Source organism: Lepidochelys kempii, chromosome 1, assembly GCF_965140265.1.
Source record: "Lepidochelys kempii isolate rLepKem1 chromosome 1, rLepKem1.hap2, whole genome shotgun sequence".
Lineage (NCBI taxonomy): Eukaryota > Metazoa > Chordata > Testudines > Cheloniidae > Lepidochelys > Lepidochelys kempii.
In genome coordinates, this window is record NC_133256.1 from 132,788,349 (window position 1) to 132,814,116 (window position 25,768).

General features: G+C 43.5%; 1 protein-coding gene across 4 annotated transcripts in view; it reads right to left on the reverse strand.

Moving 5' to 3' along the window:
- The window catches only part of ARHGAP6 (Rho GTPase activating protein 6), a 500,241-nt gene that overhangs the window by 176,883 nt on the left and 297,590 nt on the right, over positions 1–25,768 (reverse strand). Inside the window, exon 2 of one of the 4 annotated variants that reach the window (XM_073354784.1) lies at positions 13,388–13,483. The exons of the other annotated variants lie outside the window; for them this stretch is intronic. Coding sequence (XP_073210885.1) covers positions 13,388–13,402 — 15 coding nt within the window. The 5' untranslated portion in view covers positions 13,403–13,483. The remainder of the gene's footprint in view (positions 1–13,387; positions 13,484–25,768) is intronic. 4 annotated transcript variants of the gene reach the window in all.

A 25,768-nucleotide genomic window follows, 5' to 3' on the forward strand; every position in this document is an offset into this window, starting at 1 on the left:
TCTGCTGCTAAAATGTGATGCATTTAGCAAACAGCTGAAGAGGCTGTCCAAAAGGGAAGGAAACAGAATGATCAATTTAATCCATCTTCCTCTTTTCACCAAACCCCTCATAGGGTGGGGTGTAAATAGAGTGTCACGGCTATAAATATACCTGTTTTATAAAATGAAAACACTCTTTTACTGCTTATGATGAAATTCCAACAAGAAAAGAGTTAGAGAGAGAAACAAAGCAGCAACAGAAAATTATTTTAGTAACAAAATATGTTCTGGTTCCTTAAAACAATATAAGAAACTATGATCTTTTATTAAATTACAATTGTAGTTGTATAAAGGTAAATTCTGAGTTTTGATCTAATTAATGTAGTATTTTTATTCTCTCAATGTAAGGTTTTTATCAATTATATTTGCAAAAGGAAAGCAATATAATGAGTTTTCAGCTCAAGCTGATTTATCATCATAGCCGTCAGCTTGGCCAGATAAGTGGAAATAACCAACTTGCCAATTAATTTTTTCAAGTTGGCAACAAGCTATACAGTTAACTTTATTTTTAAATTACAAATCCTAGTATTGATAGAAGGTTTGTTCTTGAGATAAGGCGCTATGTCATGGAAACAGTTTGATCTGTTTAGCTCATAGAATGAAACCTGAGGCAACAGCATTTCCAGAAACAGAAACTTAGAAAACTTTAAAATAATGCAGCAAATTCTTTCCATAGCTAAAGTGAGGTAATAAAGTAGTGTAATGTCGAAAGGACTGAAGGTTTTAACTAAAAGAACCCTTTTCAAGTCAGTAAAACCTTCCACTAGACCAGGGGTCCCCAATGTGGTGCCCGTGGGACACCCCACTGCTGAAATGCCGCCGAGAAGCGTTGCCATTTCTTGGCCGCATTTCGGCAGCGGTGCTTCCTCCCGCTGCTGCTTTTCGGCAGCGGCATTTCAGCGGCGGGATGTCCAGCGCCCGCCACAGTCTTCTGGGAATAGCAATATGCTATTCCCGCAAGAAAGGTTGGGGACCACTGCACTAGACTAGTAATCTATTCCAGAAGCATTAAACTTTCTTGAAAGGCTGACATTCATCATCTAGAGCTCACTTAGGCCAGAGAGAAACATACACTGTAAAATGTAAATGTTCTGATGCCATTCCAGGAGAGAAAACAGTTTGTGTTTCTGAGACAAGAGAAATATATTGAAACAGTGATTTCCCCATGATCCAATTTAGTTATTAATTTTGCAAGGCATGAAATACAAGGATCCTAACTATTGCTACTGTATTTCCACTGGTAATTATTAGAGAGAGGTTGGTTTTGGCACTCTGTATGGAGGACCACAACTGACACTCCTTTTTGCTTCACAGAATGAAAATGCCATTATGCAGGCTCTCGCTGCTTAAAGACAATACTGGCTCATTTGCAACCATAAACTGTTTTCCCTTCAGATATTATGCTGCAATACTAATTTGTAAGAATCACCAATGACAGAGGGCCTGATTTTACAACCCTTACTCACATAAATAATGCTTATGCAAGTAGTCCAGCTGACATTAGTAGGGCCACTCACACAAGCCAGAATTAGAACTGGGCCCTAAAAATCTAACTAGGAGATCTGACAATTTGATAGATCTTACTTCAGTGCAATACACAGAGTTAGAAGTCTTTGGCAATCCAACTGGTTCACTTTCAGTCAAGGTTAGCAGGCCACACTTGGGGGGTGGGGGACGAGGAAAGGCACAAAAAAGCTCTATTCAATGCACAAATCAGTTTCTGTGGAAGCAGCTGAAAAAGAACAGGAGTCATAAAAGTAAAACACATATGGGGGGGATACTAGGAACAGAGAGAGAGCGCTCCTTTTCTGTGGGGAGGGAGGGATGGATTATTAAGCACTCAGATATCACTGTGATTACAGTGGTGTACAAATCTTGGAGGGCAGACAGAAGAAAAGCCTATTCTTAAGGGACAGAATTCCTCTGCATCTCTATTACTCTGTTTCCTCTTTTCCTTTCTTGTTTCTTACTATCCGCATTGTGCTCATCTTTCCTCTGCTTTTTACAGAGCATTGTCTCTTGTTTCTGCCAGTCCTGATGTGTTATCATGAAGAAATGAAATACTTCAGTTGGAAACAGTGCCCCCTTGTACTGGAGGATGCACTGCATCCAAATGACTACATAACACAGAGAAAGTTATGAAAATTGCCTGTGTCATCATGCTTCACTTTTTTAAGAATGATTTGCTCATTAGAAGCTCTAGCAAGGCCATTGGAAAAGAGGTTATTTCTGGATGTGGTCCTGTGGATCTTCCCCATCTTCCAGAAAAAGAAAATCCAACATATTGCAGGCATTATGCCTTAGGTTTTTTTCCTCCTTTAAAATACTTTAGCAAGAAGTTCTTGAGATTTCAAGACGCCCCAAGCTCCTGGCTCCCCCCACCAGCCCTTTAGATTTATTGCTGTTCTTCAGGTTTAGTTTTCTGCTCTCATGGGCACATTTGCTGCAGGATACCAGGCTTTGGTAAGATATAAACTTTCCAGTATATGGACAGGTAGTTGATATTTTGTTTGATGTGCACTGCATGTTCTCAGGAACCATATTGTACACACCTGACAGTGTATATAGCACATCCAAAACATTTGATAATGCTGCCTAGCTGAATGTACTTGAACATTTGTATTACACTGGTTCTACCTCCTTCCCTGTGTTTTTTTCAACCTCTTTTCTCTCTTCTTTTTCTTCTTATGTTTGTATATCTTCCTCCAGTCCTCTCCAATTCATAGATGACATGAAGATAAAACAAACACTACAAAATCTGACAGCACAGGGGGCCAGATTATGGCCCTTCCTGTGCAATGATACAAGAGAGTAAAAGAGGAGGCATCCCGTTATTCCACTGAGGGAATGTACTATACCACCACTTCTTCACAGAACTGCCATGTCCCCCACCATACAGGGAAGGGGCAGGAGATTGGAAGTGCTGGACATGACCCTGTCCCCATAAAGCTGGTGGCATAATTACACCAGTGCACTGGAAAGGGTATGCTGCAGCAGGTCTATACCAGATGTGGTTATTCTCTTCTCAGAAAAAAGAAAAGGAGTACTTGTGGCACCTTAGAGACTAACCAATTTATTTATTTTATAAATTTATTTATAAATTGGTTAGTCTCTAAGGTGCCACAAGTACTCCTTTTCTTTTTGCGAATACAGACTAACACGGCTGTTACTCTGAAACCTCTCTTCTCAGAGCAGCAGGAAGACTGGGAGGCTACTCTAGGACAGCATAACAACATACTACTTCTTACTCTAGGCTGCATCACAAACTAAAAACCTAGCCCTGAATTCTTAAACTGTGTGGCCAATTTTAGGATCTCAGCACTTAGTTTTTCTCTTATTGACACAGCGGCTTTGTCACCATATCCACTTAAGACTACAGTACAGTGAATATGTAAAGGAGCACTCATCTCTTGAGTTTCTCTCAGCGGCAGCATGTGATACCACTCTTCTTTTCTTGCCCTGGTGCCCCCTGCAGGCTGCTGGCCAACCTCGGTTGGTCTTCAGTGGCTTGGCCCTCCAGCCAACTCACAAAGTCCGAACAAACCCCTTCCAGGTATTAGAGTCCTATAACTAACAATCTATTTGCCTTTGCTGGGATCTTCTGTCCTGGCTCTGGACCCTTTAAACGCAGCTCTTTGTTCAGGCTCCCAAATAAGTTCTGACTCCTTCTTGGGGGTTACACCACTTTGTCTATGGCTGGTGGGGGAACCCAGGCCCACACGCTACCTTGAGTTCCAACCAGGGTATCCTACACACAGCAGCCATGCACTGCTGACCCACAACCTGTCGCTGCTGGTTCCCTGGGCCCCTTCCTACTGGGCCCTTTTATCTCCAGCCCTATCTCAGGGTCAGCATCATCAGGTCTCCTCTCTCTGCAATCCCAGTGTAAGTTCAGACAGCCCATAAACTCAGGCTAATTTACAGGCTCCTTTGGCCAGAAAGGAGACTCTACCTCCTCCACGCCCAGCCAGAAACTGTCCTGCTAGGCCTCTGCAACTCCTTTTATCTGAGGCTACTGAGCTCTGATTGGTTGTTACTAGGTCCTCTAGTTGTTGGAGAACCAGATCTCTGTGGTTTTAAGATGCCTGCTCCAGAGAGTCCTCTCTAAGCAAGCTTGGCAGACCCACGTTTGTCGCTCTTTTCCTCTCAGCTCAGTGCTTCTTTGAGTGGGGTGTACTAGGATCACAGGACCCCCACCAGGGAACTGCAAAGGCTGAATACCCCTGTCGCAGCATTAAAATCTCTGTGATAGAAGAGGCCCAGACATTCCACTAACAATATTATGTAGCCAATTTTTTTACAATTGTTAATTACAAGAATTTTTTGAAGATTATACCAGTGAAGCTTCCTGATGCTCAGTAGCTTTACAATGGGTGCCAGCCTAACATCAGCTTACTTGCATTTCATAAAGTTATAACACAGACATGGCACTACAACAATGCATTATATGATGGATCCGTGTGCTCTTGTTAATAGTTCACACTTTACTGGAAAGTACACATTTTGGCTGTAATACCTTTAATTATAGATTATGTACTATACAAACATCACAATATATTCCATGTGTATGGAAACAGCTATGCCATGTTTGTCTTACTTTCATATCACATTTACCCCAATCACTAATTTTTTTTTTTAATAGAAACAGGTGTGTGTGTACAGGAATGTATCCTAAACCATAATCTTCCATCAGCTGTATGGTGTACAGGGTTGCCAACTCAATTTTATATTTTGTGTTTTCCTTCAAGACTCATCTCCTCGAATCCTGTGACTATATGTGAATCTCAGTTTCCATTTAAGGGGAAAAAAGGTTTCTAGCCCTCATAATTGTGGAGAAAAGCTGTGACCTGAGTGCACCCTACAGGTGCAGAAACCAAAGGGCAAATAAAAATAACCGCAGAATGTTTTTAATCTCATGATCTTTATGTCAATCTCATGATTTTTTGAGGTCTGACTTGATTTTTGAACACTTGAGGTTGGCGTTCCTGGATATAGAGGTGAAAAGTTTATAGTAAATTACAACCAATAGACACTGCAGACCACCAGCATAGTTTAAGTGTACCTGAGTGCACACCTTCTGTTATTGCACAGGACGCATTATGTTCCCTTTGGTTTGAAAGGCTGCTGACCAGGGTCTTCTCCCTAAGGAATTGTTAGTGGTGAAATTTATTCCCTAGCTTGGTTTTCCATGTGTTCATCTTCTATGGATGCTACAAATACAAACATTGAGCAAGAAAGAAATTGAGGTTGAAGGGCTTTTGTTATTATGATGCTTAATATGGAGTTCTACCATATTATGTCTGCAAGTGGATATTTATGTTTAAAATTAATTAGATACATTTTTCTATGGATATTACACAATGTAAAAGCAATCCAAACAATATGGGTTGGGTGCTTAGGTATTTTTTATAAACAGAAATACACACGTATGTATGTATGTATGTATGTAAGTAATCGTATTATTTGAACAAAAAACCATATGTCTTTATCTACACATTTCTGAATGCTTATTAGGATTTGTTTACTCTAGAGACAGGATCTACAGTATACCTGTTTGAAGTAAGATACTAAGGTCCTGATCCTGAAAACATTTACATATATACATATATAAATAAATAACTTCACTTATATGAGTACTCACGTTGATTTCAATGGGACTACTCTTGCATGTTCCCAAGTTTCTCCAGGATGGGGGCCTACATTCCCCGTTATAGATTTCAGAATATTTGTATTACAGGCACAAGGGTGTAATATAAGCCATTTTTACTTCAGAGCATTGTATACCAAGGCAAAGAGTAGTAAAGAACTAAGAACATATTAATAAATTTTAAAATTCTGCATCTTCAGTTCTACACCACTTATATTTTGTAAACATTATAAGCTTTGCCACTTATATTTTGTAAACATTATTAACGGTGGGGAGCTAGGGGCAGTTCAGAATGCTTTAATACTCGCTCAAGTAATTATTCATGAGTTCTGCTATGAATTACAATTATGTACCATGGCTGCATTTGAGAAAAATATTGTTAGGTTCATAATGTCTTTAACTCTTGCAGTCAGAAATACACAAACCTAATATTATATACATATATAAAATAACAGCTAATTCTCTCAAATAACTGCACAAGAAGCTTTCCACTTCTTTTACTGACATGAGTTTCAGGATATCTGGAGGACCCTGATCCTCCTACACTTTCTCCCTAGGTGTACACTCAAGGGTAAACAGATGCTCTTTTAGATTTCCAGACGCTCAGATAATATAATAGTGTACCTAGCAGAAATGAATAGATGGGATAGATGCACTTAGGATGGGATTCAAGCAATGCTGGATTCCACCGCTGGTTTATATTATAGAAACTTCAAGCTTCAGGTCCCAAACAGAATTCTAGCTCAGGGTTCTCAAACTGTGGGTCATAACCCCAAAATGGGTCACGACCCTGTTTTAATGGGGTCACCAGTGCAGGTGTTAGACTTGGTGGGGTCCTGGGGTCAAAGCCGAAGCGGGGCTCAGGCTTCACTTCAGCCCTGGGCAGCAGGGCTCAGGTTAAAGGCCTCAGGCTTCAGTCAGCTATTTCATAGTAGCTAAAGCAAAATCTCCACATGTACTCTACAAATTACATTAGCTAATGAGAATCAAACTTATTATATTTTTCTGACAAAGGTCTCTGTGGCATACAACCGCTTTAAGCATTTTAGTAAATGCATACAATTTCCATTTCTAGTTATCAAAACCATTCATGCATCTCATAAAACATTAAATGATATTTTATGACAGCAGATGGCATCATTTAGTTATTTTTAACTGTGATGTTTGGTCTGTTTACGGTTCAGCATAATTCGTTTTTGGAAGGTTGGCAGATGTGATGTCGGCAAACAGTATTCTGGCCCAATGAAAAAAATATGCATCAAAAAAGAAGAAAACAGTGATTAAATCATCTCATTGGCTTGCCTTTGGTTTAACATCACAAAATCCTTACAATCAATATTATTTATCTCAGTCAACCTGACATTCCTTCATGCATCCTAATTTTCTGATCCTGTAAGTAAGCCCCCTAGAAGCCACCAGCTGATTACATTCATATCTTGACATGATCAGTTTGAGTGATGTCTGTTTTACCGACACATAGCAGACAAGACCACATCTCAGTGGTAATTTATGGTCTCCTTTTCCCAACTGTTCCCACTGGAATCATTAACTATTCGAACCACATCGATCTAAATTGCTTTATAATACTACATTTAAACTGCCAGTTTCTAGGTAATTCTCTTTAGAAATATTCACAACATTTGGTTTGGTTATACAAGAAGCAGAGCAAATAATGTGCTATTAAGACATGTTTAAGAAATTTGTACGCCCCAGCTGGAATAAAAACTTTAATTTTTGCAAAAAAAAAAAAAACCTTGTGAAACTTCGGGATTTAAAAATGACACTGATTCAGATTTAAAACAGCAACTGCAATTCACATAATGGTAAGAAACTGTCTTTATTCTTTGTACTCATTCATCGTTAAGATGGAAAAACAACTTATGAAAATAGGGAACTGGAGACCACGGCAGCCTCACAAGTGGCTGAAAAACAAGATCTGTTATTCAACTTATCTTTTTGTAACTTCTCTCTTGGTATCTGACCACAGTGATGTGAAAAAAGGCAAAAAAGATAAACATATTTTTGTCTTTTCGAGGCTAAAAAACTTTAAAAGGGGGAGCAATAAAAACAGAGAAATCTCTGCACAGTCTCAGACCATTTTGGAAGAAACGGGGATTGAGAGAAGGGAATGAACTGAGCTATTTTCCTTTTCAGAAGAATATTAAAAACATTATGATCCATCACATGGTGTCTCTAATGTGCCCATCACTGTGGTTTCCACGATCTCTCTCTCTATACTTAACATAAATAGTTATATTTTTCCAAAGGGTTCTGTTACCTTTTTCTGCATAGTTATACAACAAAATGAATAAAGTGGTTAGTGGGTGCTTTCAGCATAGCATTGTTTTCAGGTAGCCCTGCAAGATTTGTAAGAGTTCTGAGTTTGTAGGAGTCCTGAGACAACAGCCTTCATAGGTGTTGCAGTGTAAGATTCCTCCCAGAAATTTCTGAATGTCTGGCTACTTATTTTGGTGTTGGTGACTCTTAGGTCAGGTCTACACTACAGATCTATATCGGTATAACTATATCACATGGGGGTGTGAAGAATCCACACCCGTGAGTGACATAGTTATACCAACCTAACCCCCTATGTAGACAGAGCTGTGTTGACGGGAGGGGCGGTGGACTAACTATGCCAACGGGAGAAGCTCTCTCTTCGGCATAGTAGCATCTTCACTAAAGTGCTATAGTGGTCCAGCTGCATCACAGTACATGAAGAAAAGACCTTAATCCTTGCTCACCAAGGACAGTGGGGATGTTACTGAAAATTTCTGCCTTCTTCAGCCTGCATGCTAACAACTTGTCTGGCTTTCTTTCCTAGCTCTACATAATTCTGCTTTCAACTCAAGAGCAAATTCTCTCTCAACTATCAATCCTACAAACGGATATGCCAGTACACACTCTGTGACCCACATGGAGTCCCAGTTAAATTAATAACGCTGCCTGGATGAGTGAGAATTCACACTAGTATAGCTGTTTGCAGCAGAGGAGCCTTCATAAACTCAAATTTATGTAGGCCATGTCTACATTACAAAAGTACTCCAATTTACAGAAGTCAATTTTTGGGAACAGATTGTATAAAGTCGAGTGCATGCATCCACACTAAGCACATTAATTTGGCGGTGTGGGTCCACAGTACTGTGGCAAGTGTCAACATTCCGAGAGGTGCACTGTGGGTAGCTATCCCACAATTCCCACAGTCCCCGCTGCCCATTGGAATTCTGGGCTGAGCTCCCAATGCCTGATGGGGCCAAAAATTTGTCACAGGTGGTTATGGGTAAATGTCATCACCCAACCCTCTCTCCCTCCATGAAAGCAACAGCAGACAATCATTTTGCGCCCTTTTCCCTGGATTGCCCAAGCAGATACCATAGCACAGCAAGCATGGAGCCCGTTCAGCTCACCACAGCAGTTACGACCATTGTAAACACCACGTGCATTATTGTGCAGTTTATGTAGAACCAGCACCTGAAAAACCAGGCGAGGAGGCGACGGCAGCGCGGTGATGAGGACATTAACACAGATTTCTCTACAACCGCGGTCCCCAGCAATTTGGAGATCATGGTGTTACTGGGGCAGGCTCATGCCATGGAATGCCGATTCTGAGCCCGGGAAACAAGCACAGAGTGGTGGGACCGCATAGCGTTGCAGGTTTGGGATGATTCCCAGTGGCTCCAAAACTTTCACATGCTTAAGGGCACTTTCATGGAACTTTGACTGCCCTGAAGCACAATACCACCAAGATGAGAGCAGCCCTCACAGTTCACAAGCAAGTGGCAATAGCCCTGTGGAAGCTTGCAATGCCAGACAGCTACCGGTCGGTCGGTAATCAATTTGGAATGGGGGTTGCTACTGTGGGGGTTGCTGTGATGCAAGTAGCCAACACAATCATTGAGCTGCTGCTACTATCAAAGGTAGTGACCATGGGAAATGTGCAGGTCATAGCTTTGCTGCAATGGGATTCCCTAACTGTGGTGGGGCTATAGACGGAACGCATATCCCTATCTTGGGACTAGACCATCAGGGCAGCCAGTACATAAACCTCACGGGGTACTTTTCAATAGTTCTGCAAGCACTGGTGGATCACAAGGGATGTTTCACCAACATCAACGTGGGATGGCCAGGAAAGGTTCATGACGCTCACGTTTTTAGGAACTTTGGTCTGTTTAAATGGCTGCAGGAAGGGATTTACTTCCCAGACCAGAAAATAACTGTTGGGGATGTGAAATGCCTATAGTTATCCTTGGGGACCCAGCCTACCCCTTAATGCCCTGGCTCATTAAACCGTACACAGGCACCCTGGACAGTAGTGAGGGGCTGTTCAACTATAGACTGAGCAAGTGCAGAATGGTGATAGAGTGTGCATTTGGACGTTTAAAAGGTCGCTGGCGCAGTTTACTGACTCACTCAGACCTCAGCGAAACCAATATTCCCATTGTTATTGCTGCTTGCTGTGTGCTCCACAATTTCTGTGAGAGTAAGAGGGAGATGTTTATGGTGGGGTGGGAGGTTGATGCAAACCGCCTGGCCGCTGAGTACGCGCAGCCAGACACCAAGGCAGTTAGAAGAGCACAGCTGGAAGCACTGCACATCAGAGAAGCTTTGAAAACCAGTTTCATGACTGGCCAGGGTACTGCGTAACACTTCTGTTTGTTTCTCCTTGATGAAAACCCACCCCCTTGGTTGACTCTAAACTCCCTGTAAGCCACCCACCCTCCCCCCTTCGATGACAGCTTGCTTGCAAAGGAAATAAAGTCACTATCATTTAAAAAACATGTATTCTTTATTATTTGATTATAAAAATAGGGAGAGAACTCACACGGTAGCCCGGGTGAGATGTGGGAGGAGGGTAGGAGGGAAGGGAAAGGCCACTTTAAAACTTCTTGAATGACAGCCTTCTGTTGCTTGGGTTGTCCAGTGGGGTGGAGTGGTTGGCTGCCCGGAGCCTCCACCCCCCGCATTCTTGGGCGTCTGGGTGAGGAGACTATGGAACTTGGGGAGGAGGGAGGGCGGTTAAACAGGGGCTGCAGCGGCAGTCTGTGATCCTGCTGCCGTTCATGAATCTCCACCAGACGCCGGAGCGTGTCCGTTTGATCCCGCAGTAGCCCCAGCATTGCCTCATGCCTCCTCTGATCTTCCTCCCACCACCTCTCCTCACATTCATCAGCCACTTTCCTGTCTCTGCTATTGTGTCCCTCCACACATTCTGCTGAGCTCTGTCAGTGCCGGACAACTGCATGAGCTCAGGGAACACGTTATTGCACACGCATTTTTTCGCCGCCTTATCTGAGATAGCCTTTGGGACGGAGGAGGGAGGCTTGAAATATTTGCAGCTGCTGGAGGAAAAAAAAGGGAGTGAAGTATTTTAAAAGATACATTTTACAGAACAATGGCTATACTCTTTCACAGTGAACAACACTATTCACATTACATGGCACATGTGATTTTGGTACAAGGTTGCATTTTGCATCTTATATTGAGTGCCTGTGGCTTTGGTGTTAGAGATCACACACGCAGTGCCAGGCAACAGAATTCAGCTTGCAGATGACCATGGTAAGCCATAGTCTTTTAGCTTCTGCAACCTTCATAACAGCAGCGCCCTCCTCTCCCATACCAAGAAAAGCACGTTGAGTTGGCCATTTAGTGCTGTGGTTTTCCTGTTAACATGCGGCAGCAGAAACCAAACTAACCCCTCCCCCCCATCCAATTCTCTGGGATGATTGCTTTACCCTTCACCCCACCAAATGACTAGTATCAGGGAAGATCCCTGCTAGCCAAATGCGAACAGCTCAGGGCCAATGCCCCTCATCCCCCACCGCATGGCTAACTGCGGGGAGGATTTCTTTTCAGCCACAAGCAAACAGCCCAGTAGGAACGGCCACCTCTGAATGTCCCCTTAGTTAAATTGCCCTATTTCAACCAGGATACCATAAAGGATATCACTCTCCTGAAGATAACACAGAGAGATAAAGAACGGATGTTGCTTGAATGCCAGCAAACACCGGGACCATACGCTGCCAGGCTTTGTCATGCGATGATACCAGATTACTTGCTACTAGCATGGCGTGGTAAAGTGTCCTACCATGGAGGCCAGAATAAGGCTGCTTTCCCCAGAAACCTTCTGCAAAGCTTTTAGAGTCTACCCCAGAACTCATGATGTCCTGAGACTTCTGCCATCCCAGACATGTACTACGCCAACCTCTTACCCAGCGTAGCATGTAATGTCCCAGATGCATCTGCTCCATCCCCAGACATGTTTAACTTGCTTTCATATCTGTACTAAGTACAGAACTCACCAGAGTCCCTCCGCTTCACTTATTCGCTTGCTTTTAATATCATGCAGTTATAAAATGTTCCTTCTGAATGGCAGAAGGTCTCCTCACTCTCCTTCTTCTCTACTCCTTCCAACTCCTCTCGCAATCTGGAATTGAAGCCATATCCCGAGTCACGGACAATCCCTCAAGCTCGTCCTCCTCCCTCCTCATCTCATATTCATCAGCATCATCGTCAGAAGTAGCAGGACCCTTCCTCGAGTCCACGGAGACAAGCCGTTCTGATTCTTGTCTTGCTTGCTGCCTCAGCTTAGCAGCCTTGCATGTTTACGCTACCTCACGGAGCGTCCGTCCTCCTTAAGTTCACACAAGCATTGTGTTACGTACCTGCTGTAGCCCCTGTCTCTCATGGCCTGATTTCTTAATTTTGTGAATTTCGTCTTTGAATGTACGGATATCTGCCTCTCCCCATAGATCAATGCAAGTCATATCCATCTCCAGTTCGGTCCATCTGGAGCTCTTTTCAAGTCATGGGACTGCATGTTTCACTTCAGGGCTGCTGACTGATGAGCCTGCCTGGCCAAACAGGAAATGAGATTTAAAAGTTCCCGGGGCTTTTCCTGTACACCTGGCCAATGCATCAGAATTCAGAGTGTTGTCCAGAGCGGTCACAATGGTGCACTCTGGGATAGCTCCCGGAGGCCAATACCTTCGAATTGCGGCCACACTAACCCTAATTCACAAACGGCGATGTCGATTTCAGCGCTAATCCCCTTGTTGGGTAGGAATACAGAAATCAGTTTTAAGAACCCTTTATGTCGAAAAAAATGGCTTCATTGTGTGGACGGATGCAGGGTTAATTCGATTTAACGCTGCTAAATCCGACACAAACTCATAGTGTAGATCAGGCCTTAGTTTCTGCTCTGTAGACTTATAACTTGTCTTTTCAAATGTGTTGCCCCTCAGAGCTTTAATCTCTTATTCCCATAATTGAACACTTTCGACTTGTTTCTCTCCCTCTCCCACCCCCCAAAATGAAGAGAGGCTAATAATTTTTCCCCAATGTAGGACTTGAATGGCTCCCATATCATGGCCCAAGAACAGTCAGATTATAACCTGTATTTGGTATTCTGATACCATCTGTATATACACAAGTGAAGACACTAGTTAAATGGTATGTACTTAATAGCAGCTGTATTCATTGGCTTACATATCTTCTGCCTGTTATCTGAGATCTTTAATAAAGATTTAATTATTAAAACTAACAAAGTAAAATAGCTTAGTTGCACAAGTCATGGATTTCAACAGGAGAGTGAAAATGACTGAAGAGAGTATCAAATACGAACACTTGAATTAAGAAAAAAAAATTTAAAACAAAATCAAAAATTGTCAATTTTTTTTTAAATCACAATGATAGCTTGAAGCTCACAACCAAAGCATTCATCCTTTATCTTCTCAGAGCTGGACAGGAAATGTGCTTTTTCAGCCATTCTCAGAGCATACTGTTTTACTTCTGAAAGACAAGCTAGGAAGTTTGAAAAAGAAAAAAAAATCAATCTCTGGCATGTTTTATAGCCACATTAAATTACAGAACTCCCTTCTTTTTTTTTTCCTGTTCGGATACATCATATTAAAAGGAGTATCAGCACTTTCTGTTCCTAATATTTCTTATTTGCTGGTCTGATGACATATTCAGATGTTTTCCCCAAACTGGCAGAAATGGGAAGTGAACTCCCCTATTTATCCACAGCTGAATGAATGGTACTTCCCCCCCCGACCGTTATACCAACATGCCTGAACCCAACATTGGAGGGACCATTTCTAAGGTACAAGGTAGTGTTCTTTACCCATTTAAACCATGTATTTTCTGCTGAGTCAAGTTTAATGTGGCTACTGCTCCAAAAAATAATGGATAAAGATTATAAACTTAACTCACACAGCCAGTCCTCAGAGATCATCCACATTGGGTATCACTACAATCATAACTGTAACCAAGCTAGACAGTTGGCATAGACAACTGTATCACTTTTCAGCAGTTCTCAAACTGTGGGTCAGGACCCCAAAGTGGGTCACAACCCCATTTTAATGGGGTCACCAGGGCCCGTATTAGACTTGCTGGGACCTGGGGCTGAAGCTGAAGCACGAGCTCTACCCCCCACCCGGGGTGGGGGGCTCAGCCTCTGGCCCTCTCTCCCCCAACTTGTTGTCAGAATGGGGTCTCAGTGCAACGAAGTTTGAGAACCACTGACGTAGGTGCTTTGGAAATTTTTACTTTTTGTCTCTAAGTTCCATAGAGTTTCACTGAGATATATGCTTATCTCACACTCTTGCAGAGTCTTACTTCAACCTCTTATAGCTCGTTTATGGGGTCATTTGCAGCAGCTCCAGAAAAAGTAATTTTCTGCTCACCTCTTCTAGCACTTTGCCACAGTGACATTTTCTCCCTTCTCCCTGCCTTCAGACCTGGTGTGAGGAAAGGTGGAATGTCTCAGTATCCAGCTGTATCCGTACAAGCCAGAATCCAAACCAAAACCAGACTCACTGACATTAACCATACAAATCAAACTAAAGGGCCCGAGAACCTTTTGGCTGGAGCCAACCGCCAATTAAGCAAATCAGAATAGAAAAGATGCTCAGTACAATCATATGTTTTTAGCTACTATACCTGTCAAACTTTCTAGTCTAAGGTCCCGATTTCCAGGACTAAACTTGTCTAGAGAAGTGCTTTGGAACTTTTGGTAAAAACTAACGGCTGAAACAACAGTTTTAATGCAACTAGTCTCATTTTAAATCCCTGCAAATGCACCTTAAGGATATTTGTATGAAAAACATACAGCTGTACTTACCACTTGATCTGTTTATGAGAGTTAGAGATTAATAAAATTCTTATTGCTTATACAAACAAATGGCATTTAAAATTCTTAGTAAACATATTACAGTACATTGTTATTTATAATAGGTGGGGTTGCTGTTTGCTTTTTACCACTGTACTTTTTACTAAATGGTCCTAGCTCCAAGGACCAAAACCTAAAGGATATTATTACATTAAGACTAATCATGAAACCTCAACCTAAAAAAAAAAAAATTAAAAAAAAATTTGTACCTAAATCTGATCTTTTTAATGGTAATCTGGGAATTAGAAGAGATTTTTATTGGGAGTAGATGGCAGACTAAATTACAAAAAAGTCATGTTTGAAAACAAAATCACACTGTTTTTCTAAGAGAATTTTCTCAGCCAGTTTACATATTCTATACTGTTCAATATTTGTCATATAAATATACACAGCTTTCTTGCTTTCAAATTTTCCTCATGATCTTCTTAACTTTATTTGACATTAATTTCACTGAATATTATAAACATATAGAGCAGAAAATTTAATGTGGGGTTTTCCCTATTAGCAGTGAAAAAAACAACCACCCCACTTGAAAAATGTAATTGACCACCCTTTGGCGTCTTGGACAGCATCCTAATGTCCAAAGGCCAGACTATGATTACAGTGCTCTAAATCCAATTTAACTTGATTTAATCTGGATTTAAATAGGTGTAACAGAAATCAGAATCAGGCCACAAAGCTAAGTGTTGAGCATATAATAGTTTCTGGTCCATTTGTCTATATTTTATTTCCAGAAACTGATCAATGTTTGTAAAACCAGTTGGGATACCTTGAGGAAAAAAAAGCTGTTATACAGTGCACACTTTTTATTCATATTGCAATTTAACTGACAGAAAACCTCTAAATGTGATACTGACTGACAAGGAAGCTTTGACTTTGGTTTTTAATTTAGCTAGTCATTTACCTACCAGAAAATACCCAACCCAGCAATCACTGTTGCTATAAACTGTGAAAATATAAACAAGTAAATCTTTTAGTTTGTTTTGAAGTTAAAAATGGAATAATCCAACCATATTTTGGGTAGATATTTAAATACCAAAGCCATGGACGGTAGGTATCCATTAGCTATGCTTTCTCCATTCTCACCTTACATAATGAAAATGTTTATACAAGTCCAAACTGTAGTCTGTTCTATTGCCTCTTCTCAAACATCAAAAGACATGCTAGATTGTGTGTTGTATCTGACATTTTCCCGTTAAAGTTTTAATAATGACAACTCCAGTGTTAAAAAAAAAGTGATTAAAATGGCTCACTGTGATTAATGAGCCTAGCACATGGCTCCTGTACACATAACTCTTCTTCAGATATATAGTAGTCTATGTATAGAATTAGCTTTAAACTATTTGCACAATGAAGTTTATTTGAAATATATTATTCTGAGTTATTTGGAAATTACTGAGCATCCACACTCTAAAAATCAGGCCCCTTTAAAGTGAAGTGAAGTTGGGCACGCAAAAATGGAGGTGCCTGAAATCCCTAGACACTTCAAAAATTTAGCCTTAATGCATACCACCCTGGCGTAGCTCCAGAGAGTAGAGAAACAGCCTGGCTATGGTACCACACTTTAAGGGTCCACCATCAGGTTTCCTGTGTGCCTGTAAAATTCTATGGCTGGTGTGGAGGGGTTGGGCAGGTTAGCCTCAATGCAGCCCTTGTGCTACCCAGCCAGGAGATCCAGCTTCCACACACAGTGACATCTTATATTTTTTCTCCCCACTGGGAGAATTCTCCCCTTAGAGAATTCTGTGTATGCTACTTTCACTTAAAGGAAGTGATGTTATCAGTGGCAGGACCAGCAGTACAACTCATTTGTTCTAGTTCCATGCTTTATTCACCACCAAGACTCATGGCCTTCTTAATTGGCTGGAGGGCTTGATGATGAGCGATGGGAAGAACTCCCTGCCAGAGCTAAACAGGCTTTCTTCAGGTTCACTGCTTTTCTTATATAGTCTGTGAAGGTATTTATATTGGAGAATCAACCAGCACTTCATAATGCCTCAAAAGAGCAACACATTTCCAGATTGCCTGTGGTCAGCTTCCTGGGTCTTGGTGCATTTACTAGGGATGTCAAGCAATTAAAAAAATTAATTGTACAGTTAAACAATAAGAGAACACCATTTACTTAAATATATTTCCATGTTTTCTACATTTTCAAATATATTGATTTCAATTACAACACAGTGCTCACTTTATATTTATTTTTCTTACAAATATTTGCACTGTACAAAAACAAAAGAAATAGTCATAGAAGTACTGCAGTTCAATCTCTTTATCATAAAAGTTGAACTTACAAATGTAGAATTACACCTCTACCCCGATATAACGCAGTCCTCAGGAGACAAAAAAATCTCACCGCGTTATAGGCGAGACCACATTATATCGAACTTGCTTTGGCCCCCCCAGTTCCTTGTTCCCTGACCGCCCCCTCCAGAAACCCCCTTCACTAATCACCCCCAGGACCCCACCCCCTACCCAACCCCCCTGTTCCCTATCCCCTGACTGCTCCGACCCCGATCCACACACCCCGCCCCCTGACAGGCACTCACCGGCAGCAGCGGGAAGTGGAGCAATGCAGCCCCAGCCCGCTCCACTCCCCCACCTCCCAGCCACAGCACTCTGCTTCCCGCCCCTGGTGAGTGCAGGGAAGTTGGGGAAAGGACGCCCCCCGTACTCACGTGAGGCGGGAAGCGGAGCACCGTGGCTGGGAGCTGGAAGAGTGGAGCAGGCGGGGGCTGGGCTGCTCCGCCTCCTGCCGCCGGTGAGTGCGGGGAGGTTGGGGAAAGGAGGCCCTCTGCACTCACCAGTGGCGGGAAGCGGAGCGACGTGGCCCCAGCCTGCTCTGTTTTCCTTGCCCAGGCCCCAGCCATGTCGCTGGGGACGAGGGGGGTTGGGGAAAGGTCCCGCACTCACCTGTGGCAGGAAGCGGAGCACTGCGGCCGGGAGCTGGTGGAATGGAGCGGGCTGGGGCCGGGCTGCTCCGCTTCCACTGCTGCCAGTGAGTGCGGGGGGAGGAGGGTCCCTTTCCCCAAGCCACCTCCTCCAAGTGACACGGCTGGGGCTGGGGCTGGGGCAAGGGAAGCGGACTGGCCCCCCGCTAATCCCCTGGGCCACTCTGGGACTGCGGGGCCCCCAAAAGTGCCCCCCCACAGCTCCTGCCTCCCAGACCCAGGGTGGGGAGCCCCTGACTGCCCCCGAGACCCTCTGCCCCTTATCCAACCCCTCGGCCCAGCCCGGCATGCTCAACACGCTGCTCAGAGCTGTGTGTCAGAGCTTTACCGTGTTGTACGCAAACCCGCATTATATCAGGTCACGTTATATTGGGGTAGAGATGTATGTACAAAAAAATAACAATGTTCAAAAATAAAAAAATTTAAACTTTAAAGCCTACAGGTCCATGCAGTCCTACTTCTTGTGGAGCCAATCGCATAGACAAACAAGTTTGCTTACAATTTGCAGGAGATAATGCTGCCCGTTTCTTGTTTACAGTGTCACCTGAAAGTGAGAACAGGTTTTTGCATGGCACTGTTGTACCAGCGTCACAAGATATTTACGTGCCACATTCATTAAAGATTCATGCTTCAACCACCATTCCAGAGGACAGGTGTCCATGCTGATGATGGGTTCTGCTCGATAACGATGCAAAGCAGAGTGGACCGACGCATATTCATTTTCATCATCTCAGTCAGATGCCACCAGCAGAAGGTTGATTTTCTTTTTTGGTGGTTCAAGTTCTGTAGTTTCCACATCAGTCTTCTCTTTTAAGACATCTGAAAGCATGCTCCACACCTCATCCCTCACAGACTTGGGACAGCACTTCAGATTCTTAAACCTTGGGTCGAGTCCTGTAGCTACTTTTAGAAATCTCACATTGGTACCTTCTTTGCATTTTGTCATATCTGCTGTGAAAGTATTCTTAAAACTAACATGTACTGGGTCATCATCCAAGACTGCTATAACATGAAATATATGGCAGAATGTGGGTCAAACAAAACAGGAGACATACAATTCGACCCCAAGAAGTTCAGTCACAAATTTAATTAACGCATTATTTTTTTAATGAGCAACATCAGCATGGAAGCCTGTCCTCTGGAATTGTTGCCTAAGTATGAAGGGGCGTACAAATATTTAGCATATCTGTCATGTAAATATCTTGCAATGCCAGCTACAAAAGTGCCATGCGTATGCCTCTTCTCACTTTCAGGTGACATTGTAAATAAGAATCAGGTAGCAGTATCTCCTGTAAATGTAAAGAAACTTGTTTATCTCCGTGATTGGTTGAACAAGAAGTAGGTCTGAGTGGACTTGTAGGCTCTAAAGTTTTACACTGTTTTGTTTTTGAGCACAGTTATATAACAAAAAAAAATCTACACTTGTAAGTTACACTTTCATGATAAAAAGATTGCGCTACAGTACTTGTATAAGGTGAATTGAAAAATACTATTTCTTTTATCATTTTTACAGTGAAAATATTTGTAATCAAAAATAATAATACAAAGCGAGCACTGTATACTTTGTATTCTGTGTTGCAACAGAAATGAATATATTTGAAAATATAGAAAACAACATCCAAAAATATTTAATAAATTTCAATTGGTATTCTATTGTTTAACAGTGCAATTAATCGTGATTCATTTTTTTATCGCGATTACTTTTTTTTTACTTAATCGCATGAGCCCTAGCATTTATCCTACAAAAGTGACTAGACTCTAAAAAATCCAGAACATTCAAAAAGGAGCTCCAATCACAGGTGAGGGGGGATTATGAGCAATTCCAAGCAGGTATGGCCTCTTTTGGATAAAACCTTGAATTCTTATGATAAAGATAGTAATTACCATTGGCACACCCTAAGTACTAAATAACATGCACTATTCATGGGCCCAATGCCATTAAACTGTAGATGAGTCCACTGAAGAATGCAAGACCTTGAAAAGTCATATTAACAATACAGAAAATAAGCTTAGACCGGGGTGGGCAACCTACAGCCCGCGGGCCAGATTCAGCCCATCAGGGCTTTGGATCCAGCCCGCGGGAGAAGCAGCCAGCATCATGTCCCTGCGGCGCCGGGCGGGAGGGGGGGTGTTTCAGAGGGCTTCACACACTGCCCTCGCCTGCAGGCACCACCCCCCACAGCTCCCACTGGCTGGGAACAGGGAACCACAGCCAATGGGAGCTTCGGGGGAGGTACCCGCAGGCGAGGGCAGTGCACGGAGCACTCTGCCACCCGCCCCCACCTCCCCGGGGCCGCAGGGACATGGTGCTGGCCACTTCTGGGAGTGGAGCGGGGTTACGGCAGGCAGGGAGCCTGCCTGAGCCCCGCTCTGCGCCACTGCCACCCCAGAGCCACTCAAGGTAAACAGTGCCAGGCCAGAGCCTGCACTCCGAATCCCTGCCCTGAGCCCCACACCCCAACCCCCTGCCTTGATTCCCTGCTGCACCTGTACCCCTTCTGCACCCCAACCCCCTGAGCCCCCTGCTGCACCCCACACCCCTCCTGCAACCCAACCCCCTGCCCTGAGCCACCTCCTGCACCCCACCCCCCTTGCTCTGAGCCCCTTCCTGCATACCACACCCCCTCCCACACCCCACACTCCCTCCCGCACCCCAACCCCATGCCCCAACCCTACATTCATGGCCCTAAATGCAATTTTCCTACTCAGATGTGGCCCTCGGGCCAAAAAGTTTGCTCACCCCTGGCTTAGACTAAGAAATGTCAATTTGGTTAGGAGAAGCTAAAACAATCTTTTCTGAATAGATTTTGAGGGTCTGGAGAATACATAGGTTTGATTTTCCTTTAACAATGCATTTCTGCTGCTATTTGTGTAGGTATTAGAACCTCTCAGCTTTTGTGACATGAAAACATGTCTTCCATGTCTACTTTGAAGGCGAAGTTAGTAGTATATTTAGCATTTTTATCTCCAAAGTGCTAATAAGGTGTCACCTAATACACCAACCTGCCTACACACACCTGTGATGTAGCTTATTATTACCCTCAATTTACAGGTGAGAAAACTGAGGCAGAGAGGTTATGTAACTTGTTCAGTGTTCGAAAGAGGGTCAGTGTCAGAGCCAGGGCTAGAAGGCAGGAATCACTGACTACCAGTCCTATGCGCAGACAACACCTGCTTCTCGCTGCAGAAATGGGAATGTGGTTTTCAGGGTTCAAGACTACATTCCTATTCTGCTCCAAATGCTTTTAAGCAACTTTTCAGACTTGTTGGGGTGGACTACAATATGCTAGGATTTTGTATAGGTTTTTTATGTTAAGTTCAGGGTTCATTTAAGCGACCACATGATTATGATTCTTTCCCCCGTGGCTGCTTAGAGATGGACTGATGTTAGTAATGGCTACAATAAACAGAACAAAAAATTTGTTTGAAGGCTCAAATGCTCAGGAAGCCTTTTGCTGTTTGTGGTTCTATCTGTTTCCTCTTGAGATGCAGTCTAATATGCAGACTTCCTTGTTGTAAACTTGGGTGCATATGGAGTTTGATATTTTCAATTAGCCCTACAAAGGTTTTGGGGGAAGGAGGGGAGAGAGAATATCTCCTTTCATGAAACGTGGAGTTTATCAGTGGGCAAGTCATGAGCTGCTTAATGCATACGCACAATGCAAGAAATCAGGAGACGATGTAAATAGGAATGGCCAGAAATAATAAGGTTTTGATACTTCATTCTGTTTCGCTTATAAAAGAAGTCACTAGAAAACTAGGGTGGAACTTCATGCACAACTGAAGTCAATACAAGTTTTGCCATTGACTTTACTGAGACCATGATGGTATCCCTGTTATTTCTTAAAAATTTCTGGCATGGTTTGCACGTCACTGAAATGTATATACCTTTGCCTTCCTTCCGAATTAAACAAGGACCTTGGGGAATTACTCTGGTGAAAAAAAGTTGATTCCAATACAGCAGCATTTCTCAAATGGGTCCACAGACCCCTGGGGGTCCCCGAGGGGACTCAATGGGGTCCGTAGGCCCCGCTGAAAAACTCCTACCCCTCCTTCCCAGGTGCACCTCCAACATGCTGGGGAACAGGCTTGTGTGTCCTGGCTCCCCGGTGCTCCCAGAAGCAACGGGCATGTACCCTGGGGCCAGGGGATCTCCACACGCTGCCCCCGCCCCGAGCACTGACTCCGCAGCTCCCAGTGGCCAGGAACTGCAGCCAATGGGAGTTATAGGGGCGGTGCCTGGAGCAGGCACCCAGACTCCCTCCCAGAGCCTGCACCCCACAACCTTCCTGCACCCTGACTTCCTCCCAGAGCCTGCACCCCACAACTCTCCTGCACCCAAACTCCCTCCCAGAGCCCGCTCCCCCTCCCGCACCCAGACTCCCTCCCAGAGCCCGCTCCCCCTCTTGCCCCCAACCCCTTGCCCCAGCCTGGTAAAAGTGAGTGAGGGTGGGGAGAGCGAGTGAGCAGTGGCGGGGCCTTGGAGAAGGGGCAGGGCACGGACATAGCCCCGGGTAAGGGGCAGGGAAGGGGGTGGGGCAAAGGCTGAGCAGGGAGGTTTGGGGGTTCCCGAAAAATTTTAAATCAAAATTGGGGTCCTCATATTGCTAAAGTTTGAGAACCATTGCAATATAAATTTGAAAGATCTAAAAGAAAAACCTTGGAGAAATGTAAAGTATGTGTGTGTTGGATGTATGCAGGAGGCCACAGAAATAACATAAGCAGACAGAAGATTAAAGAGGGAATATATAAAAGATAGGGAATGGAGGAACAGCAGAGAATGGACGTGAGGTGTTAGCAGTGGAGAGAGAGGAAAAAATAGGAGTTGAACATTATAAAAATAAGGAAGTGCTTCCACATCAGTGAATGACAACATAATATACAAACATCAATCCAAACTAGCCAAAATTTTATATATATGCTTTTTTTTTTTTGGTTTGCTGATTGGAATTAAAAATCTTTGGCAATCCCTAACTCTGAAACAGCCTTTAGATCATACTTACCATAATTAGAGAAGCCCTGAAGCTGATAAAACTTCCACTGGGAGTTGAATTGACCTCTGGCTGACTCCAGGGCAGGAGAAGTGCAAGGGTGGTATACCTTGACTTCTCTACCTACATCCATTTAAGTTATGCACAGAGTACTACCTCTCATAGAATCATAGTATATCAGGGTTGGAAGGGATCTCAGGAGGTCATCTAGTCCAACCCCCGCTCAAAGCAGGACCAATCCCCAACTAAATCATCCCAGCCAGGGCTTTGTCAAGCCTGACCTTAAAAATATCTAAGGAAGGAGATTCCACCAACTCCCTAGGCAACGCATTCCAGTGTTTCACCACCCTCCTAGTGAAAAAGTTTTTCCTAATATCCAACCTAAACCTTCCCCACTGCAGCTTGAGACCATTACTCCTTGTCCTGTCCTCTTCCACCACTGAGAATAGTCTAGAGCCATCCTCTTTGGAACCCCCTTTCAGGTAGTTGAAAGCAACTATCAAATCCCCCCTCATTCTTCTCTTCCACAGACTAAACAATCCCAGTTCCCTCAGCCTCTCCTCATAAATCATGTGTTCCTGTCCCCTAATAATTTTTGTTGCCCTCCGCTGGACTCTTTCCAATTTTTCCACATCCTTCTTGTAGTGTGGGGCCCAAAACTGGACACAGTACTCCAGATGAGGCCTCACCAGTGTCGAATAGAGGGGAACGATCACGTCCCTCGATCTGCTGGCAATGCCCCTACTTATACATCCCAAAATGCCATTGGCCTTCTTGGCAACAAGGGCACACTGTTGACTCATATCCAGCTTCTCGTCCACTGTAACCCCCAGGTCCTTTTCCGCAGAACTGCTGCCTAGCCACTCAGTCCCTAGTCTGTAGCGGTGCATAGGATTCTTCCGTCCTAAGTGCAGGACTCTGCACTTGTCCTTGTTGAACCTCATCAGATTTCTTTTGGCCCAATCCTCCAATTTGTCGAGAGCCCTCTGTATCCTATCCCTACCCTCCAGCATATCTACCACTCCTCCCAGTTTAGTGTCATCTGCAAACTTGCTGAGGGTGCAATCCACACCATCCTCCAGATCATTTATGAAGATATTGAACAAAACCGTCCCGAGGACCAAACCTTGGGGCATTCCACTTGATACCAGCTGTCAACTAGATATGGAGCCATTGATCACTACCCGTTGAGCCCGACAATCTAGCCAACTTTCTATCCACCTTATAGTCCATTCATCCAGCCCATACTTCTTTAACTTGCTGGCAAGAATACTGTGGGAGACCGTGTCAAAAGCTTTGCTAAAGTCAAGGAACATGTCCACCGCTTTCCCCTCATCCACAGAGCCAGTTATCCCGTCATAGAAGGCAATTAGATTAGTCAGGCATGACTTGCCCTTGGTGAATCCATGCTGACTGTTCCTGATCACTTTCCTCTCCTCTAAGTGCTTCAGAATTGATTCCTTGAGGATCTGCTCCATGATTTTTCCAGGGACTGAGGTGAGGCTGACTGGCCTGTAGTTCCCAGGATCCTCCTCCTTCCCTTTTTTAAAAATGGGCACTACATTAGCCTCTGCGCGATTCAGAAGAAATCTTTCACTTCTGTGTTGTTTGTTATGGCTTTGAACTACACTCTGTGTGTTGGATTTCAAAGAAAAATAAAAAAACATACTTTTACCTATGAAAACATGAACTCATATTTCTATGAAAAATTGCCCTTACTGAAATTACACTCACAGGCTGCTAATAATACTGGGTGAGATTCTAAAACCTTTATCCTCAAAATCAACAAGCATATTTGTGAAGTAAGGTACTATTCAATGTGAGCCCTGGTGTCAGAATCTGGCCCACTGTAAATTCATGAATATCGAAGGGTCACAGGATGAGATTACAAATGCCTATTCTGGAGTAATTCAGGGAAGCATCTTCTCCATGCCCTATCCCCAACCTGATTGCTTGTTTTTACTCTTGTATGTACAAGCAAGTTCTCAGTGTAAAAAGAGTTCCTTTGAATGGTCTCAAAGCTTAATTAGGGAGGAAGGCAGTTTATCCAATTCCTTTACTGAACCCATCATTAAAAACAGAGGTCATTTCAGTACGGACATTGAATACTCTACAGCAGGGGTTCTCGACCTTTTCTTTCTGAGGCCCCCCACAACATGTTATAAAAATTCCATGGCCCAGCTGTGCCAGGCCCAGTGTTAGGAGGTAGCAAAGAGAGCAGTTGCCTGGGGCCCCATGCACCATGAAGCTGCACTACTCAGGCTTTGGCTTCAGCCCTGGGTGGTGGGCTCAAGGCCCCGGACTGCAGTCCCGCACGCTGGGGCTTCAGCTTTCTGACCTGGGCCCCAGTGAGTCTAATGCCAGCCATGCTTGGCGGATCCCCTGAAACCTGCTTATGGCCCCGCTGCAGGAGGCCCTGGACCCCTGGTTGAGAACCCCCACTGCTCTTCAGGTAATTAACACTTGGTTGCAGATGGACCAAATTCTATGTCAATTACATTGATCAAGATAATGTCACTGAAGTTAAATGAAGTTATTCCAGATTTACACCATTGTAACTGAGAACACTATTAATTGCTGTTTATATTGCAGTAGTAGTACCTCTGTGTGTGTACACCGCGATTTAAAAAAAAAAAAAAGAGGCACCAAGTCTCAGAGACCAGGTCAGTTGAATAAGAGCTCACAGGGCTCTGGCTGCAGGGCTATAAAAATTGCAGTGTAGACTTTCAGGGTCCAGCCAGAGCCCAGGTTCTGAGACCCTGCAAGAGGAGAGGATCTCAGAGCCCAGGCCCCAGCTCAAATGACCCAAGCCAGCCACGGCTGTACCACAAAAGGCTTTTATTGCAACATAGGTATATCCAAAATATTCTTGGAAACAAACACAGAAAAAGGCTCAGTCTCTTGCTCTGCAAAGCAGAGCCTAAAAAAAATGTTGATCTAGTGCTAACCACTAATAGGAGATTCTGGAGGAAAAAAA